Raw genomic sequence first — 21,936 nt, forward strand, 5'->3', positions numbered from 1 at the left:
TTGAACACGTAGCTGCTTGTAGCATTTGCGCGCATTCTAAGGTTTCGCATACCTGCCCGGATGGTACACTTCTTCCGCTACCTATCCCTAGTAGGCCATGGACACACTTGTCCATGGATTTTATTACTGACCTACCGGTTTCTGAAGGCAAAACGGTGGTTTTGGTGGTAGTAGATAGGTTCAATAAAATGGTTCATTTTGTCACATTGCCTGCACTTCCGAATGCCAAGACACTAGCTCAGGTGTTCATATAGTAGATCGTGAAGCTTCACGGGGTTCCCTCCGATGTGGTGTCAGATCGGGGGACGCAGTTTGTTTCCAAGTTCTGGAAGGCATTCTGTTCTCGACTGGGGGTGCAGCTGTTCTTTTCCTCTGCCTTCCACCCTCAGTTGAATGGATAGACCGAGCAGGTCAATCAGAATTTGGAGACCTACCTCAGGTGTTTCGTTTCCGAAAATCAGGAGGTTTGGGCATCCTAACTACCACTGGCAGAATTTGCCATTAATAATCATCGTCAAGAATCCACTGGCAGGTCACCGTTCTTCGGTGCATATGGTTATCACTCACAGTTTAGTACCTTTAGTGGGGGAGGAGCTTCAGGAGTTCCTGAGGAGCAACGGTTTTCTTCGTTGCTCTCCTCGGTATGGCAGGGTGTGCTGAGTAATTTAAAGATCATGGGAGACCGGTATAAACGTATGGCTGACAGAAAACGCTTGCCAGGTCCGGACCTGAATGTGTATGAGTTTGTGTGGTTGTCTACCAGGAATTTAAGATTAAAAGTTCCTTCTTGGAAGCTGGGACTTAGGTTTATTGGTCGCTATAAAATAACTACCGTCATTAACCCAGCAGCGTTTCATCTTCAACTTCCTCAGGCCCTTAAAGTTCACAACGTGTTCCATAGGTCCTTACTTAAAAAATATGTGGAACCTCTTGAGCCCTCATCTCTACCACCACCCCCAGTAATGGTTGATGGTAATCTGGAGCTCCAGATTTCGAGGATTGTAGATTCTCGGCTCCAACGTCGTCCTCTACAATACTTGGGGCACTGGACAGGCTATGGTCCAGAGGAGAGGATGTGGATTTCAGCATCAGAGGTGACCGCTTCCAGATTGGTTCACCCATTTCACACCTCTTTTTGTGAGAAACCCGGTCCTGAGTGTCCGGACGCCAGTTGTAGAGGGGGGTAAAGGAGGGGGTACGGTCACAGGTGTGTCAGAGGTGACAGACAGTCGCCCTGCAGTTGGTTGCAGGAGATCTCTACGTTTAGCATTACAGACGTCTTCTTAGAGGCTGGCTGTCTCTAGGACCCAGCGGCTACCTCCCTCTGGCTAATTAGCTCCCTGGCATGAGTGTATAAATACCTGGTATGGCTGAGAGGGAGGTGTCAGTGAGATTCATTACTACTTGTGAGGCTTTAGCAGGAGCACTACTTAGTCCTCTCTGGAGCTTGAGGACGTGTGCGCATTTGTCTGGAGTCGTCTAATGCTAAGCAATCCCCCCGTTTGTCTACCCATGTTGTCTATAGAGTTTAGTGGAGATCGACTAGGAGGTCTCCACTACCCCCTTTCTCTAGTGTCTGGGCTCCCTTTCCCTCTTCCCTCTGTGTTCCACTAGTCTTTCCCACACCTTGTGTGACAAGTACATTCTAAACTATCAATGGTCACCTCACATAAAGATTGCCCTTGTTGAGATCCATTTAAAAGGAACCTGTCAAGTAAAAAAAAAAAAAAAAAGCTATTAACCTGCAGATGTGGGGTTAATAGCTAGGTTAGTTGCTTTCTGAAGCTGCCCGAAATCTGCACTGAGAGCCCCGCTGACTGGAGGAAATGAACTTTATTCCTCCCGGCAGCCTCGGGCCTAAAGTTATAGGGGTAGGCCGCTGTGGCTTCAGTCACTGGTGGTTAGTGAGCGGCGGCTGTAACCACGCTCCCTGCACTGACTGACAGCCGGCTCAGCATTAGAGATTCCAAGCGTGTCAGATTGCAAGAATCTGTGCTCTTTTTCATTTCTAGCATCGTATCAAATTTGGTCTTTGAATAAACACCGGAGTAAGATTATGTTCCTCAACAAGGTTGGAATATACATCGGTATACAGCACACAAAAAATACACCAACATAAAATATACATGTTAAATGTAATATTTTCTTTTACAGTGCAAGTCTTATGAAGAAGTAGAGGTGTACCACAAAAAGCTAAAAATTGTGATCTGCAGAAAGCCTGCACTAGATTGTGTATCCAAAAGAGCCACAAAGAATCAGTTGGTTCCAATGCTGCTCTACTGACTGCAGAAAAAAAAAATATAAAAAAATTATACCTGTTTGTCATGTATTGGAAGGGATCCAGCTGAGATAAGCAACAAAGTGACACTGGGAAGTAAAAAAAAAATACTATGAAAGTTAATACACTGTAAAGAGACATAATTGTAATTACAAAGGAAGATTAAGAGAAAACCGTACGACACTCTCCACAGTACAAGTTAGACAGTATGAGCAGCATGTAAAAATTGGCAATACTCTGTACAAAGCCAAAAATGGCTCCTGGGCTGTCATAAATGCATGTATTAGCGACAAGATCTATTATATCAAGTTATATAATGTTTACAATTAGCATCAACAGCATTGGAGAAGGAAACAACTTTCACAGTAGATATGTCCCTAGATATCCTTAAAGTGGCTGTTCATCCTCAGGGCACTTTATGTGACTGCAGTGTGCTGTGAGGACTCTCCGATACCAGATGCGGACAATTAGGTGACCGCAACTAAGCGATTTGCATACTTCCAGCCACATTCTGACTAGACGTTTCCAGCCTCGCTAAATTCACTTGCATTGACAGAGGCCACACACGACTAGTCGGCACATGACCACATGTATGCAAATAGTATACTTGCAGTTATGCGCCTGCCACCAGTACTGGAGAATCTTGACAGCGTGCAATTGTACCCTTAGGCCGGAAAGCCCCTTTAACCAGTTTGTGACCTGGACATTTACTCCCCCCTCTTCCTGTCCAGGGACATTTGGGGATTTTAACGTACATACAATTTTGTTTCTTGTTCAGATGTTCAAATAATTTTCCCTCTTTTTTTCATGACAAGTGGTGCTTTTTTCTGCTATTTTTATATTCCTGAAGGGATGTGTGTGTGTGTGTGTGGGGGGGGGGGGGGGGCATTTTAACACATCAAAATATTCTTTTTTGGCTGATTTCACTTTTAACTGGAGCTAAAATATGAGCCTAAGCTACAGTGTAATTTCAGCCTCCTGGCTTATAAGCAGAGCTCTATGGGTTTCCAAGGACCCAACAGCTCCTGCTTCCTTGCCTGTACCCAGTGATCACATATTCACTGGGTTCGGAGATGAATGCAGGGTGAGTCCTTCCTAAACTTTATAGGGGTTGGACAGAGGTCTGCACAGTTTTACCTCCGAAACAGCGCTGCTCTTGCGCCCGGTATTGAAAAAAATTGGACCGAACATCACCATACAAAGTCATAATAGGTGGTCAGGGTACTCCCTAGCAAACATTAAACCTACACAAAAGTGGAGTATAAAACCCTCAAGGACAGTTATAAGCGTAAAAGATAATCTTTATTTATAGAAAAATTAAAATCACACATATACCACACATAATAAAAGGTCAAGACGGGGTAGGAAAGAGCACAATACAGTACCGGCAAGTATGGGTGGGTCCCTATAGGGATGCTAGTACGTCAATCTAAACATGTGAAATCGCACAGAGAGTAATATATTGTACATTGGAGACCAAAGTAACGGAGAGAAGAATCCAGACAATCATATTGATAAAGTGCATGTAATGAGAGTCTTACCCATAGGGACACAAGTCACCACCCAGCCAGACTGCAGCCCCGACGCGCGTTTCGCGTAGCTTCCTCGGGGGGCTGTGCACCCCTATAGGGACCCACCCATACTTGCCGGTACTGTATTGTGCTCTTTCCTACCCCGTTTTGACCTTTTATTATGTGTGGTATATATGTGATTTTAATTTTTCTATAAATAAAGATTATCTTTTACGCTTATAACTGTCCTTGAGGGTTTTATACTCAACTTTTGTGTAGGTTTAATCTTGTGCCCGGTATTGCAGCTCTTTACAGAGTCTGAACTGCAATATCAGCTTTCTACCCTTGAGGAAGTTACATGCTGGTAGCGTAACGCGTGGGATCCTCTCCTGTTCCCAATTTTTGAGGCTGCATTCATCCATCAGTTGGTCTGTATATAGTGCATCATGAACCTTTTAGTAGGTCCTTCTTTTTATTATATATGGCTTTAATCTATTTTTGATACCAGAATTCTATGTCAATTAATCATGTGGGCATTCTAATTATACTGATATAGGTTGATTCACCTTACTATCATGTCTCCTTGATTAGTATGCATACATATATATATATATATATATATATATATATACACACATACACAGTACAGACCAAAAGTTCGGACACACCTTCTCATTTAAAGATTTTTCTGCATTTTCATGACTTAGAAAATTGTACATTCACACTGAAGGCATCAAAACTATGAATTAACACATGTGGAATTATATACTTAACAAAAAAGTGTGAAACAACTGAAAATATGTCTTATATTCTAAGTTCTTCAAAGTAGCCACCTTTTGCTTTGATGACTGCTTTGCACACTCTTGGCATTCTCTTGATGAGCTTCAAGAGGTAGTCACCGGAAATGGTTTTCACTTCACAGGTGTGCCCTGTCAGGTTTAATAAGTGGGATTTCTTGCCTTATAAATGGGGTTGGGACCATCAGTTGTGTTGTGTAGAAGTCTGGTGGATACACAGCTGATAGTCCCACTGAATAGACTGTTAGAATTTGTATTATGGCAAGAAAAAAGCAGCTAAGTAAAGAAAAACGAGTGGCCATCATTACTTTAAGAAATGAAGGTCAGTCAGTCCGAAAAATTGGGCAAACTTTGAAAGTGTCCCCAAGTGCAGTTGCAAAAACCATCAAGCGCTACAAAGAAACTGGCTCACATAAGGACCGCCCCAGGAAAGGAAGACCAAGAGTCACCTCTGCTTCTGAGGATAAGTTTATCCGAGTCACCAGCCTCAGAAATCGCAGGTTAACAGCAGCTCAGATTAGAGACCAGGTCAATGCCACACAGAGTTCTAGCAGCAGACACATCTCTTCAACAACTGTTAAGAGGAGACTTTGTGCAGCAGGCCTTCATGGTAAAATAGCTGCTAGGAAACCACTGCTAAGGACAGGCAACAAGCAGAAGAGACTTGTTTGGGCTAAAGAACACAAGGAATCGACATTAGACCAGTGGAAATCTGTGCTTTGTTCTGATGAGTCTGAATTTGAGATCTTTGGTTCCAACCACCGTGTCTTTGTGCTACGCAAAAAAGGTGAACGGATGGACTCTACATGCCTGGTTCCCACCGTGAAGCATGGAGGAGGAGGTGTGATGGTGTGGGGGTGCTTTGCTGGTGACACTGTTGGGGATTTATTCAAAATTGAAGGCATACTGAACCAGCATGGCTACCACAGCATCTTGCAGCGGCATGCTATTCCATCCGGTTTGCGTTTAGTTGGACCATCATTTATTTTTCAACAGGACAATGACCTCAAACACACCTCCAGGCTGTGTAAGGGCTATTTGACCAAGAAGGAGAGTGATGGGGTGCTACGCCAGATGACCTGGCCTCCACAGTCACCAGACCTGAACCCAATCGAGATGGTTTGGGGTGAGCTGGACCGCAGAGTGAAGGCAAAAGGGCCAACAAGTGCTAAGCATCTCTGGGAACTCCTTCAAGATTGTTGGAAGACCATTTCCGGTGACTACCTCTTGAAGCTCATCAAGAGAATGCCAAGAGTGTGCAAAGCAGTCATCAAAGCAAAAGGTGGCTACTTTGAAGAACTTAGAATATAAGACATATTTTCAGTTGTTTCACACTTTTTTGTTAAGTATATAATTCCACATGTGTTAATTCAGAGTTTTGATGCCTTCAGTGTGAATGTGCAATTTTCATAGTCATGAAAATACAGAAAAATCTTTAAATGAGAAGGTGTGTCCAAACTTTTGGTCTGCACTGTGTGTAATATATATTATATATATATATATATATATATATATATATATATATATACACACACACACACACACACACACACACACACACACACACACACACATATATACATACAGTTAGGTCCATATATATTTGGACAGAGACCACATTTTTCCAATTTTGGTTCTACACATTACCACAATGAATTTTAAACCAAACAATTCAGATGCAGTTGAAGTTCAGACTTTCAGCTTTCATTTGAGGGTATCCACATTAAAATTGGATGAAGGGTTTAGGAATTTCAGCTCCTTAACATGTGCCACCCTGTTTTTAAAGGGACCAAAAGTAATTGGACAATTGACTCCAAGGCTATTTCATGGACAGGTGTGGGCAATCCCTTCGTTATGTCATTCTCAATTAAGCAGATAAAAGGCCTGGAGTTGATTTGAGGTGTGGTGCTTGCATTTGGAAGGTTTTGGTGTGAAGTAAACATGAGGTCAAAGGAGCTCTCCATGCAGATGAAATAAGCCATCCTTAAGCTGCAAAAACAGAAAAAACCCATCAGAGAAATTGCTACAATATTAGGAGTGGCAAAATCTAAAGTTTGCTACATCCTAAGAAAGAAAGCACTGGTGAACTCATCAATGCAAAAAGACCTGGGCACCCACGGAAGACAACAGTGGTGGATGATCGCAGAATAATCTCCATGGTGAAGAGAAACCCCTTCACAACAGCCAACCAAGTGAACAACACTCTCCAGGAGGTAGGCATATCAATATCCAAATCTACCATAAAGAGAAGACTGCATGAAAGTAAATACAGAGGGTTCACTGCACGGTGCAAGCCACTCATAAGCATCAAGAATAAAAAGGCTAGACTGGACTTTGCTAAAAAAACATCTAAAAAAGCCAGCACAGTTCTGGAAGAACATTCTTTGGACAGATGAAACCAAAATCAACCTCTAACAGAATGATGGAAAGAGAAAAGTATGGTGAAGGCGTGGTACAACTCATGATCCAAAGCATACCACATCATCTGTAAAACACGGCGGAGGCAGTGTGATGGCTTGGGCATGCATGGCTGCCAGTGGCACTGGGTCACTAGTGTTTATTGATGATGTGACACAGGACAGAAGCAGCAGAATGAATTCTGATGTATTCAGAGCCATACTGTGTGCTCAGATCCAGCCAAATGCAGCCAAACTGATTGGTCGTCATTTCATACTACAGATGGACAATGACCCAAAACATAAAGCCAAAGCAACCCAGGAGTTTATTAAAGCAAAGAAGTGGAATATTCTTGAATGGCCACGTCAGTCACCTGATCTCAACCCAATTGAGCATGCATTTCACTTGTTAAAGACTAAACTTCAGACAGAAAGGCCCTCAAACAAATAGCAACTGAAAACCACCGCAGTGAAGGACTGGCAGAGCATCAAAAAGGAGGAAACACAGCGTCTGGTGATGTCCATGAGTTCAAGACTTCAGGCAGTCATTGCCAACAAAGGGTTTTCAACCAAGTACTAGAAATGAACATTTTATTTACAATTATTTCATCTGTCCAATTACTTTTGGTCCCTTTATAAACAGGGTGGCACATGTTAAGGAGCTGAAACTCCTAAACCCTTCATCCAATTTTAATGTGGATATCCTCAAATGAAAGCTGAAAGTCTGAACTTCAACTGCATCTGAATTGTTTTGTTTAAAATTCATTGTGGTAATGTCTAGAACTAAAATTGGAAAAATGTTGTCTCTGTCCAAATATATATGGACCTAACTGTATATACATACACATACATTTATTATTACTATATAAACTTATACATTCATGTATGTGACAATCTTACAGGCCATTTACAATCCCCCACTTCCTTGCATGTATACTGTGGGATTTGGGTTCCAACAGCGCTGTATTTTTGTCTATTGTAACAAAATCAGTGTGTTTGTGGTTTTGTCCACCTTTTTTATAATTATTTTTATCTGTGGTGTATGTTTTTTTTGATAATTAAAAAAAAACTTTGGCTATATATGTTTTTCATCTATATTATTAGATATCTTGTGCTGTACATACGCCAATCTCTTCTTTGTTTACCCACAAGGTTCTTTTTTGGTGTATGGCACAGTTTCCCAGTACTATTATGTGGTGGCAGTGTGAATTGTATTTCTCTTTACTGCAATATCAGACATGGCAAGAAAATAATAAAGCCAGGCCTGGAAAACACACTTTGTAAAAAATGTCAAACCTTAAAGTAAAAAAAAAAAAAAAAATTCTCCTCTCAGATCTACATTGTACAGTTGGGTACCTTTACAAACTGGCTCTTATAGACAAGTTCACACTGCCTAATCCCTGGCAGCAGGCTGAATCCATTTCCAAAATGGCAAACCTTGAGGCACTCTGATGCTTCCCTTTCGGTAATGGAGATGACAAATTCAGAGCCACATGCTTGCCCTATTCTATTAATAGTGTCAAAACGGAAAAAGGAACCCCTGCACACAAGAGGGAGTCCAATGGCATCAAGATTGATTCATATTTTGCAAATTTTGTGTTAATTTTCTACAGTTCTTGAAAAATGGTCAAAAGTACTTTTCAGGCTCTTCGCTGCAAATTATTTACTTAGAGGGACATTCCTTTCCTCACAAACAGGAAATGTAGGTGGCAGAGGAGAATTTTCTGGGATGAAAGAATCTAAATGTGACTAGTATAGTAGCCGTATATATACAGACAGACATTTTTAGCATCTTCTGTATACCAACAACCGCATATTTTACGTTTAGTAGCTTTTTCAAAAGGAACAGTTTATTGAAAAAATATAATTAGTCTTGTTTCTCTTAGAAACCTTGTGCAGATTGTTGCTCCATCCTCCGCTACATATTTTGTTCTGCAAGCAATTTTTTGTTTTTCCAAGACAAATGGCTATGGTCCAAGGAACACATGCCTTTTTATTACAGCGGTTTATTTCACTACCACAAAAGAGGCAGTAACACTTAACAAATTATGTTCTGTAAAAAAAATCCCAGAACGTAGACTTACAATTTTAATATAAGGGGTCATCTGTTTCTTAAAATGAACACGTGGTCAGATAGACTGACTATCGTTTCACGTTCAGTGCTAAAGTGAATGGGAGTACTTTATTAATACAAACTGCATAGAAGAAGTATGAAGAAATAGCTGAAGCAGCTCTACAAGGCTGCACTACATTTTGGGTAAATGGTGTCCATTACTAGAGGTGTACTTTGAATAAATTGACAACACTGTTAAGGAGTATAGTTAGCTTTGATATAGGCACATCAGATTTCCAAATGAGCAGGATGGCACTATAAGGTTAAGTTCACACATTGCGTTATTGGTGTGAATATTGCATGTAAATTTCTTAAAAAACGGAACCTGTATGCCGAATTTCACACCTCAAATTATTTATATGTGCATGTAGCTCTTTCAAAGACTAAACAAGTAATAAGTCTATATGGCCAGTCCATTCCGCCGTAGTGTTTGAATTGACACGCCTCTGTCATTCCAGCTCTATTCCCTAATCTCTGCTCAGTAGTGTATGCTCCAGCTTGAATGACAGGTTCTTGGGCTGAAATCACTCAGCGTACAGGCTGTCAGTAGAGCAGGAATAGGAATATTGGGCAGGGGATAGAGCTGGAGTGATAGAGGCTTCAAACCTACAACCTCATTAGCATATCAATTGAGAAGCCTCTGTCACTCCAACTCCATTCCTCTTGCTTGCGTGGCAGTCTCTATGCTCTGTGACTTTAGAGAAGGCATTCTCAGTCAAGCAGTGGGAATCCACGCTGGGCAGAAAATAGAGCTGGAGTGACAGAGGCTTCCCATCTTTCGCCTATTTTTCATATCAATTCAGACGCAGATTTTTCAGTAACGGACGAACTGGTCATGTAAAGGTATTGCTGGACTTGGATTGGACATCTTTAAAAGCGTTAAATCTGCATATCGGGGAAGGGCAGGTGAAATTTTGCTGAGATTCCCTTTAACTGAAATCCGCAGTTTCTCCACCTAAAATCCACATATTTTTTGCCCTGTTGTGAAATTGCACCAAACAACTAGAAAAAATAAATAAATTAATAAATAGTGCCAGGCCAGCAGCTTAATCTGTGGATCTAGAGTCCACACTGAATGAATGGGTAAAATCCACATTAACCAGGTGCGTTTCTGCAAGAAAAATTGACAAGCTGCAGATGAGGAGGATGAGATTAAGTTAAAACTCATCCACTTCGCTGGTACGGTAAACTGCAGAAAAGATTTTACATGCAGAGAATCAACATGCAATATCTCCACTAAATACATGCCGTGTGAACCTAGCTTTAAGCTTAATCGTCATTTTAATTTTTATTTCATAAATCAGCAGTACACATGAAAATAATAAACTTTGTAATATATCTTATCAGAAAAAATGCTTCTTTCTCCTACAGAATTGATCAGTCATTATAAAAATTCTCAATTGCAAGGTAAAATCTGTATTCACTCAGAGAAGACACTTTCCCATTACTGAGATAGGAGATGGCAGCTGCTACTGAGAAAAATTTATGTAGATGGGAGGAGCTAGAGGCAGAGCTCCTCCCTCCTCCTATCTACATAGCATCTTATTAGTAGCAGCTCTCATAATAATGTGCCTAATAATGTTCAAAATGTGAAAACTTTTACATGTCTACACCGAAACCGGGTAGAAGGCATTTTGTATACTATATGCATCACACAACATGTCTATAAAAAGCAGAAGTATGGTGGATTGCTAACAGAATTCTGGATTTGCAAAATCCCTGTCCTATAATCTATGCATCCTCTACATATTCAAGTTATCATAGCAACAGTAAAGTGTTTGGAAAATGACTTACCTGCACAGTCGTATGTAAGAACTTTGCTGCAATTAAAAAAAAAATAAAAGAGCATTAGATCCTATTTCCATTGCTGGATGTTCTTAAGAAAAAGAATCAAATTTATGTAACCAAGAATGGAAGGTTCAGAGTGCCATCATATAGTGACAGAAGTCGCTCTACTGGTTACTTCTTATCAATGTTGTCAGAGTATTATGCCACTTTTACGTAAAGACAATAAAACATCCAAAACCTAAGATAAAATGGATTTTACAGGAAAAAATGAGTAAACATTCTTTCCTGTATAATGACTTGTACATAAGGCAAATGAAAAAAAAAATAAAAAAATAAAAAACTTGCATCCTCTACCCCTCAGGCTATGTTCACCCGTAGTGTTTTTACATTTTCTCATTGCTTTCAATGGTGTAAAAAAACATTCACCGGTAAATGTAATTTTAACATTTTGCTACCTTATCTGGGCATGTGGTGTGTGTAACACGATCAGACACATCCTGTTTAATTTATGAAGGAGGAACTCTGAAACTCACAAGTCCTATGCAGAGGGGGTATACATATATTTATGTAAGAATTTTATAGGTAGGCCTCTAAAAATTATATAGTAGGGAATCATACAGACCCTTGAAAAATTAGGAGCGAGTGTCAGATCATGACCTAGTAGATATGGTTGAGAAGGAGAAGGACACAAAAATTTTTCCAAAACAAGAACTGCATACTCTTATTTGGGTGGGAAGGGGTGCATTATTATACACCAGAAAAAAAGGAACATTTAATTGACTATGTTCTGCTGCTGTCATCCGGTGGGGTGATAAGTCTGGGCCAATCCAGGTCCAACAGAGGCAAGGGAACACGATCAAATGTCTTCGACAGTTTCATTAGGCCCTCCCAGCGCCCAGGGCCTGATTTGCAAAGGGTACTCTGACAAGGAAGGAAAAATTTTGAAAGATGGTGAAGAAGTACCTAGCCGGCCATATCTGCGTCCTCCGTTAGTCCTCTGTGCCTTACAACTATTGGATGTCCAAGCTAGAGCCGCGGCATGAACTGTCCCTCTACGCCTTGGAGGTGCTGGTCTGCCTTGCCGATAGTGTTTTGTTAGAGTGTGTTTTTAGTGCCGCCGGGGGCATAATAACTGATGGGCACATCCGCCTGTTAACTGAAAATGCTGAAAGGCTGGCTCTTTATCAAAATGAATAAGTCCTGGTGTACGTCTCCCTCCTCTCTACTCCTTGGTTGTTCAAAAACTCTGACCTCTGCCGCCAGTGTTGTCAGATGGGAATTTTTTGACCAATTCAATTAAAGCTTTCTGGTATTGCACCATTTTAGTGGCACTCTCTGCCGCAAGAAGGAGAGATGGAAAGTTCCCCTTGTAACATGGGTTGAGAAGGGTGAACAACCAGTAATCGGTGGTGGCCAAAATATTTATAATGCGAGGGTCACGTGAAAGACAGCGGGACATAAAGTCAGCCATGTGTGGCAGACTCCCCAACACGAAAGATTTCCCTGTCCCCACCAGAAGGATGACTCTCCATATCCTTCTCCTCCTGCTCCTTCTCTTCAGGCCATCCATGCTGAACAGACGAGAAGCTGGTGTTGGTAGTATCCTCTCTAGCACAGGTAAGAAACTCCTGTTCCTCTGTTGAAAGATCTAACAGATTAGACAGATCTGTGGCTCTCGCCGCTGAACCTACACAACCAGGCATGATCGTGTGTGATAATGGCCATAACCTGGTGGCGGATCTGAAGCTTTGAAACCTCGCACACGTACTATGCCTGGCCCATCTGCTCAACTTAGTGGTTCAGCACTTTCTGAAAACCTACCCGAATTTGCCAGAGCTACTTGTGAAGGTACGCCGCGTGTGCGCCCATTTCCGCAAATCACCTACAGCTGCTGCTGGACTGGCAGTGCTGCAGCAGCACTTGCAACTACCACCTCACCGACTGGTTTGCGACCTGCCCACGCACTGGAATTCAACACTACATGCAGTTGTGCTCAAAAGTTTACATAACCCGGCAGAATATTTGCTTTCTTGGCCTTGTTTCAGAGAATATGAATGATAACAAAAAAACTTTTTCTCCACGCATGGTTATTGGTTGGGTAAAGCCATTTATTGTCAAACTACGGAGTTTTCTCTTTTTAAATCTTAATGACAACCAAAAACATCCATGTGGTGGTCAGGCTGGTAGTGGTCTGTCCCCTGCTGAGCTTGGTACAGCACAGGTTGCAAATGAACGTTTTCTTGTCTTAAGCACTTTCTGTAAAAAAACAAACAAAAAAAAAACAGACTGGGGAACACCTAACCATCGGCCTGTGGGTGCACATCAGTGTGTGGGTGCTCTGGGGAACAGTTAACCGCCTTCTCCCTCTGTCAGCCCCTCTTCCTGCCTGTTGCGGTGCTGCGGAACTCTCCCCCTTTGCATGCCACCTTGCCAGGTTGGGTCAGTGACTTCATCATTCACCACTTTGTCTTCCACTTCCTCACTCTGGTCATTCTCCTGACTTGTTGTCTTAAATGACTTGTGGGCAACTGTGTCATCATCATCCACCTCTTGAGACAATAATTACCGTTCACCACAATTGGCTGATTGTGGCTGCTCAAATATTTGGGCATCACTACAAACAATCTCTTCATGTCCCTCTTGAAATGAGCACAGTGAGAGGCCAGAAGAAGCCATAAATAGAAAGGTAAAGAGCTCCTCAGAGTGTCCAAGTATGGGGTTACTTGTCTCCTGAGACTCACCATGGTGGGAGGAAGGAGGATCAGGGTGAGGATTATGTGCCCAGAATCTTAGCTAGAGAGACTGGACTGAGTGGAAGAGAGGATAGTGCTAGGAAACAGACTGGAAGCATTATCTGCCATCCAACCCACAACCTGATCGCACTTGTTCTGGTTTTAACAGTGGTTTCCCATGTCCCTCTGAAAAGTGGGACAGGAAGCTAGGTCTTGTGGATGAGCATGTTTGTTGTGCTCCCATAGAAGGCATAGTTTCACCTGGACCACGGCCTCTGTGTGCACCATCAGTAGCACGTCCACTTCCCCGTCCCTTACCGCAGGCCTTGAGTATTTTAAATTATCTACGCAGCTAAGAGCGGTATTATTAGAGAACAGCATCTATTTAAATGGTCCCTGAAATGACTTTTGCTTGTATGTGGCAGCATGAAGGACTGTAACGCAATCAACCCCGAGTAGATGCCTGTAATACACTAAACCTAAACGAACTGCAGTTAAGAGCGGTATTATTAGAGAATCTAATTTATTTAAACTGTCACTGAAAGGAATTTTGCTTGTACTTGGCAGCACCAAGGTATGTAATGCAATCAACCCTGCTCTAAGTGCCTCTAAAACACTATTCCCACACCAGCAGCTAATCCTACCCTAATTTCAGCTAAGAGCGGTATTACAGAATAGAATCTATTTGAATTAGCCCTGAAAAGGGCAGTTGGTTTAATGTTGCACCAGCAGGTACTGGAATGCTATACAACACACTGTCCGTTCTGCAGTAGCGACTCTCCCCACACTATTTCCGGGTACAGTGCACCCAAGATGGCATCATCGGGTCTTATATAGACCAGATGACGCTATGTGGCCGGCCAATCACAGTAATGCCAGTAGCCAACATGGCTACAGCATTACTGTGCTTGGCAGGCAATAGCGGAATGTTTAGTGGCTTAAAATCAGACGACAAACATGCGGGGCATTGAGCATGGTGCCAGAGTATCCGGATACTCGATCGAGTACGGAGTCTCGACCACCAGGATGCTCAATCGTGTACCGAACAGGGCACGCTCGCCCATCACTGTTCATTACCTCTGCAATCCAGTAAGCATGTTTCTATGTATTTCTATTACATGCTGTATCAGTCAAAAGTTTGGACACACCTGTTCATGCAATGGTTTTCCTTGTTCTTATTGGAAAGTACACACTGTAGATTTAATATGAAGACAGCAAAAACATGAAGCAACCCATATGGAAACAAAGAGTAAAGAAACAAGTGTGAAACCAACAAGAATGTTTGTTAAACCCTAGATTCCTCAAAGTATCTCCTTCCACGCCGAAACACTCCCTTGGCATGTTCTCAAGCAGCTTCCTTAAGTAGTCAAATGGAATGACTTTCCTACAATTTTTATGGAGTTCCCACAGGTGCTTAGCATTTCTTGTCTGCTTTGCCTTGCCTCTGAGGTCCAACTCATCCTAAACTCTCAATTGGGTTGAGGTTGGACGATTGTAAAGGCCATCTCTTCTTTGCAGTCTTTAGTAGTGGCTTCTTTGCAGCAATTTGACCATAAAGGCCTAATTCTCACAGTCTCCTTTGGAAAGTTGATGTTGAGTTGTGTCTGATACTGGATGTCTGTGCATCATTTATGAGGGATGCTATTTGAGGTGTTGACAATTTGCAGTTCCAGAGGCCGATAACTCTGATGAACTTATCCTCTGCAGCAAAGATAATTCTGGGTCTTCCTTTCCTGATGCGGTCTTCATTACAGCCAGTTTCATTATAGCAATTGATGGTCTTCATTACTCCAAGAAACTAGCACTGTCAATCAGAAGCAGAGGTAGGGCTCCAATATGCAAATGAGGAGGTAAAATGGTTCATCGAGTTTTCTGATTGGTATATGACTTAAAAGTTATTTTCTCAGGATGTATTTTGGGAGTGACTAACTTCCTTTAAAACAGTCTTGTCAAAGATGTTAGCAGCTTTTGCAGATTATGTATTTTCATTAAAACTAATAGCCAAGAAAAATCTAAAAATAGATAAAATAACCTACCTCTCTGAAGAAAATTCTCTGGACTACATAAGCCACGACTTCAGAGGCATTGTGCAAAGTCAAAAATATAGGAATCGGCTACAAGGAAAGGAAGGAGAGAGAATACAACTTTACCTTCATTAACACATTGCAATTGTAACAATGGTTGATATCTGATAAGAACCAGGACATTCCCCTTTCTCATTCCTTATATTTAGTAGCTTAAAGCTATGTTCCCACACGTTGTGTTTTGCAGCGCATTTTGCTGCAGATTTTTATGCAAATTTTCAGCTGTGTTTTGAAGTACCAGCAAAGTCTATGAGAAACCAGAATTCTCTGTTCTCACATCTTGTGTTTCTTTTTCTGCGTATTTTGTGCCTTGGTTGTGTTCTTGGAAAATAGAGCATGGCACTTCTTTCAGCGTTTTTTCACCCATAGGAAGTAATGGATGATGAAAATAACGCTGAATAAACGCAGGTAAATTTTTTCAGCGTTTTTGATGGCAAATTAGAATGGGGTTCTTTTTTTTTTTTTTTCACAGAACTTTATGTACATGCATAAATAGAGACAGAAGGACAGACCGATGCATCAAAAAAAGCAGCAAAACCTGCAGATTTGACGCAGCGGATTTCTTGCCAGAGATCAGTTTTGCTGCAGATTTCTGACTGAAAAAAAAACACAACATGTGGGAACAATGACACATTTCTGAAATCAGGGTCTCCATCTCTACATTATGCTGCTCTTTGATTTGGTGGTGTATTTCCAATTAAAGGGGTTATCCAAACTGGTCGACCACTTTTCTCAGTAGCCATTCCGCTTCTATCTATCTCTAAGAGTAGCTGGCAGTGTCCTGGGCATTATGAATGTGTCGCTCTGTTCATCTGAAAACGTGTGTGTAATGGTGTAATCACAGTTGTGCAGGGAAAATACTGCCATAGCGACACCTGCAAAAAAAAAGTATACATCTCATGGAAACAAGGAAAAGAAAAACTAAAACCTATGAATATCATAGTTACTTGGCAGTACAGTAAAGACTGCATGCAGCAGAATGGGAGCATGACTGCAGTTTTGCAGCGAGAGCCTGGTTGTGCCACTGCTAGTCTGGTCTGATCATGCTGTCTCTTGTTGCCAGCAGACATACCATTGCTAATAACGATTTGTTTCGGTGGGCACAGTGAGTGACTTTGCTGCTGCAGAGTCATGGATGACAGGCGCGTTACTGTTCTGTTGGGTGATTGATAGTCTGACAGACTGAGCTGATTAATCCAAGTTGCTCATTTAATGACCGAATTAAAAGAGGATCTTTCACAAATTTTTTTAAATTTAAATTAAGTACCTCCTCCAATTGCTGCTGTTTCACAGATTCTGGAACAAGTTTCCTTTTTGGTTCTGTGCCCCTGCTTTCCAAACTGTTGCTGCCTCCTCTCAGCAATAAAGATGCAAATTTTCGATTCAACCAACTGCTGCATACCACAGAACTTCTTAGTGGGCATTTGCGGTTTCTCCTCTGAGGCTGCCCAATCAAAAAACATGGCTATGTCAAACAGAAATTATCCAAAGTGGAGGTCACAGCTGCAGCCTGGCCCAGCAGGTTCTCCTAAGACCAGATTTGTCTCATGTGACCACGCTAAGAGCCCTGCAGTCGCCGCTTTGCTTCCTGCTATTGGAGCGCAGCAGCGCCTGACCCAACTGTTACAGGCAATGCATGGTGTTGCTTTTCTCATGTGCTCTAGTGCTTCAAAAGCAGTTGGTTGAAGGAAACATTTGCACCTTTATTAACATGGACACACAAAAAAAACACACCTGTTCCATAATCAATGGAGTGGCAGCAATTGGAGGAGGCACTCATTTAAAATTAAAAATTGCAGTGACGGGTCCTCTTTAACAGTCAGCCAGCGATAGGAGGACACACACCCTTCTACTCTCCGCCAGGGCTCGGCCCTGGGACACCACAGTGATATAATGGGCCCTATCTGAATGTCATTTTTTTGCATTTTTCATTCAGATTCGTGATAAAACAGTGTTTCTTATGATCTTTCTTTACCACTAAATTTAGATTTATTTTTTTTGGCCCATCCATGAATTTTAGGTAACTTGTCCAGAAATAACTGAAGAGGAGGGCTGCAACACTGCATTGGGCCTTAGTGTTGATATTCCGGTCAAAGCACACACTAAAGGGACACTAACTGAAATGGTGATCTCATACGGGGGACATAAAAAAGGATTCCCCATTTAAGATTACCTATAGGAGCAATTAGACATAACGTCTGGTGTGGAAAAGTCGGTCACTAGGTGTAAGAGAAGCCAGATTCTGACTAGTACACCATTTTTTTTAAATAGGGCCTATGGGCATTAATAATATGGACATCATGACAAGAATACCCCATATCACGGGTTTACCGTGACAGAGAGCAACAAGAAGACGGCGCTGTCTGATTTCTACTTCTCCTGCACGGATTAGAAGCACTTCACCTTCATATTAAACAGTGCAGGTTTCTTATAGCAGTGCAGGGATTAATCTGTTTAGTTGAGAGCTCCTGGAAGCTTGCTTGTGCTGATGCTCTCAGTTGTTCAGAGTTGACCATTCCCCTCTCATATATATATATATATATATATATATATATATATATATATATATATATATATATATATATATATATATATATATATATATATATATATATATATATATATATATATATTGGCTTAGGCAATCAGGCATTGCTAGAGTTAGCTTCATTGCTGCATGGTTCAGGAGTTGGTGGAGTTTGGTTGTTTGAGAAGGCGTTTGCTGGATTTATCTAAGACTTTTGCTTGGTTTTGGTTGTGTGCAAATCTTTTCCTTCTCCTACCTTGGTTTTTTCCCATCCTTCACTCTCTGGTGTTTCCCTCTTTTGTTTGTGAGTGCATATTTGTATGATTAGTATTTTCCTTTATCCCTGTTCATATTACCTTGTTAGTCTGGTTGGTGTATTGCCATACACTACTACTCCCCTCTTCCCTGGGTAGGGGTAGGGAACAGTGAGGGCGGATTCAGGAGTTCAGCAAGGTACGTGGCCCAGGCGTCTTCACCATTAAAAGTAATCCGGGGAACAGGGATAGCTAGAATGTCCCTAGTATTAGGGACAGGGAAGGAGCCCCTGGCCCCGGGATACCCGACAACAGACGCGACACCCCACTTATGTTGTAATTTGCCTCTATTGGTAAAAGCTATAGCACTTCTATTTTATGGAAAAGCCAACATGTGATATATAACACCATACCCAGCTACTCTTGGAGATAGAAGCTGAATGGCTACTAAGAAAAGTTTGGATAACCCCCTTAATTGGAAATACAAGTATTGAAAACTTGTCAAAAAGAGGTGACAGATGCTCCATAAAGGGAATCTGTCACCAGGTTTTTGCCACCAAATCAAAGAGCAGCATAATGTTGAGACAGAGACTCTGCTTGCAAAAGTTTTGATACTCTCCAGCTGAAAAAAAAGCTAATCATTAGAGGACTAGTAAATCTAGTAAACCTACTTCCATGTACTCCTCCATATTCATGAGCTCTGTATAACCCCGCTGCCCTCCACTGATTGGCAGATTTCTGTGTACACTCTTCATAGGCAGAAAGCAGCCAATCAGTGGTGTGGGCAGGGTTATACAGAACTCAGCATTCAGAGAACTGGTAGATGTGCAGCAGAGTAAACTATGATTTTATCAAAACTGCAGCAAGCAGCCCATTAAGTGACATCACTAGAATCAGAATCTTTGCCCCTACATCAAGCTGCTTTCAGATGCAGTAGCAAACATCTGGTGACAGGTTACCTTTAAATAGCAGGCAGAGAAAGTGACAGGTGTATAAGATGTTATAAAAACCAGACGTAGCTGGTTACCAGGATCAAAGTACAGAACATGGGCAATGTCACATACCAGCCTCGATAGAGCTCTGGAACCTGCATAAATAATGCCCACAAAGAATGCAGACGCTGGAAGCCAAGACACAATGTCCGCCCTGCAAAACAGGTAAGAAGGGGTCATGTAATGTACAGATCCAAACATTATTTTATACACACTCCAGCCACAGAAGCTCTAAACACGCCACAAAAACTTAAAAAATAAGATTTTCTGGTTGTAGACTAATTGCAATTTCGTGGATATACTATAACTTAAATGGAATCAATGACCAGATTTTTGCTACCCCATTTGAGAGCAGCATGATGTAAAGGCAGAGACCCTGATTACAGTCACTTACTGGGCAGCTCGTTGCAGTTTGGATAAAAAACACTTTGAGCCACTGCAGATCTACCAGTTGTCTGAATGCTGGTCTGTATAACCCCGCCCACTTCACTGATTGGCAGGTTTCTGTGCACACTATGCATAGGCAGAAAGCTGCCAGTGGTGGGGCTATACAGAGCTCATAAATATGGAGAACTGCATGGAAGCATGCTTACTAGTTCTCTAGCAATAAAATCACTTATCAGCAGGAGATTATCAAGACTTCAGAAAGCAGCCCAGTAAGTGACATATCACTGGAATAAGGGTCTCTGACTCTACATTGTGCTGCTCTCAGATTTGGTGACAGATTCACTTTAAAGTTCTTTCCCAAGACTATCCTTAAAATCATCATCCATCTCACATCGGTGTGGTCTGATGCCAAACACCACCACTTATCTACTGTTAGCAGCTAATATGTTTGAATGTAAACAGTGTATAGAGCTGTAACAGCACAGCTCCATACACAGTGTAATGGCTGTTCTCAAGTGTTGCATCCTAGCTCCCATTCACTTCACCAGGAGCTGAGCCATAGTACCTGAGAAAGGCCACTACACATTGTATGGACCCAAGCTATTCCAGCTCTGTACAGCAGGAGAGGTGCTGTGCAGAGAAAAACTGTGACAAAGATCCAATGTAGGAGCTTCTTAATCCTTGGGATGGGCTAGGACCCTCAGCAATCACTAATTGGTGTGTCAAGCTTTTTCTCAGGAGAAAAAAAAAAAAGAGTTGTTGGCACACACAGATGAGTTAGCTCTTCCAGGCTGGTCTGGGAATGCATAAATAGGTGTTCAGTGAAGTGGACCTCCCCTTTAATAAGTTTCTTCTATTTGGAGATTCCATAAATTACCCAAATACAAAATTACAGATTAGTCCAATATTTCTGCACAATCATTTGCATGGTCTAAAAGTTGATTTCCCTCAAATTCTTCAACTGCACAGGTGTATGTTTAAAGTTGCATACTAGACACACACATTTATTTATTTAGTGTTGAGCGAGTATGTTCTGTTAACCCTTTCGCCGAGTATGCTCGGGCCGAGCTCCGAGTAGTTACAGCTGCTCGGTGTTATGTTTGAATCGCTCCCGTGTGCATGATTTGCAACTGTTTGACAGCTTTATTACATGTGAGGAATGTGTAAGAAATAGACATTCCTCACATGTAATAAAGCTGTCACACAGTTGCAAATCATGCACACGGGAGCGATTCAAACATATCACCGAGCAGCTGTAAATACTCTGTGCTCGCTCGAGCATACTCGGAACAGAACATACTATCTCAACACTATTTATTTTCAAAAACAGTGTTCCACCTACTAGGAATGTATATAATATATACTTATGTGCAAAATAATAGTGTGTTTAAAACAACAGAGAAAAAGCTCAATCCTCATAATAGCAAACAATCTTGTTGGTCTGGAACCAGGACGTTGACCCCTTGTTGGTGTGTTTGGGGTTGTTGTCCTGCTGAAACCCCCATTTCAAGGGCATTTCTTCTTCACTAAGGCAACATGACCTCTGCCAGTATTTTGATGTATTCAAACTGGTCCATGTTGCCTGGTAAGCGATAAATGGTTCCAACCTCATAGTATGAGAAACATCCCCAAACCACTATGCTTGCACCTCCATGTTTTAGTCTTCACAGTGTACTGTGGCTTGAATTGAGTGTTTATGGGTCGTATCACAAACTGTCGGTGGTCTTTAGACCCAATAAGAACAATCTTGTTCTCATCTGCCCATGGACCGTTGCACTATTTCTCTTTAGGCCAGTCAATGTCTTCTTTGGTAAATAGTAACCTTTTCAACACGTTTTTTTCAGCAATGGTACTTTACAAGGGTTTTTTGAAAACAATTTGGCTTCACATAGACGTCTTCTGATGGTTGCAGGACGTACAGGTAACTGAAGATCTTCGTTGATCTCTCGGGAGCCGATCATTGGATGCTTCTTTGCCATTCTTGTGATTCTATGATATATGCGGATGGAAGCATTTCTTTTCCTACCACATGTTTTGGGATTTCTTTGCCATTGTAAAGTATTGGCAATCTTTTTAG

At 41.6% G+C, this 21,936-nt stretch overlaps 2 protein-coding genes across 5 annotated transcripts in view; one reads left to right on the plus strand and one right to left on the minus strand.

The window, feature by feature from the left end:
• TMEM241 (transmembrane protein 241) overlaps nucleotides 1-21,936 on the minus strand; it is a 190,822-nt gene that overhangs the window by 118,928 nt on the left and 49,958 nt on the right. For 3 of the 4 annotated variants that reach the window (XM_073679169.1, XM_073679167.1, XM_073679168.1), the window contains 3 exons: nucleotides 15,652-15,729; nucleotides 10,890-10,915; nucleotides 2,316-2,367 (listed from right to left, as the gene is read on the minus strand). In XM_073679169.1, coding sequence (XP_073535270.1) covers nucleotides 2,316-2,367; nucleotides 10,890-10,915; nucleotides 15,652-15,729 — 156 coding nt within the window. Of the gene's footprint in view, nucleotides 1-2,315; nucleotides 2,368-10,889; nucleotides 10,916-15,651; nucleotides 15,730-19,544; nucleotides 19,627-21,936 lie in introns of all 4 variants that reach the window. The other variant, XM_073679165.1, reaches the window with a different exon arrangement.
• RIOK3 (RIO kinase 3) overlaps nucleotides 19,499-21,936 on the plus strand; it is a 63,208-nt gene continuing 60,770 nt past the window's right edge. Inside the window, exon 1 of the mRNA XM_073679163.1 lies at nucleotides 19,499-19,637. The gene's annotated coding sequence lies outside the window, so the exon portion shown is untranslated. The remainder of the gene's footprint in view (nucleotides 19,638-21,936) is intronic.

The sequence above is a fragment of the Phyllobates terribilis genome, unplaced genomic scaffold (assembly GCF_046119375.1).
Source record: "Phyllobates terribilis strain yellow unplaced genomic scaffold, ASM4611937v1 Scaffold_4__5_contigs__length_816908805, whole genome shotgun sequence".
NCBI lineage: Eukaryota > Metazoa > Chordata > Amphibia > Anura > Dendrobatidae > Phyllobates > Phyllobates terribilis.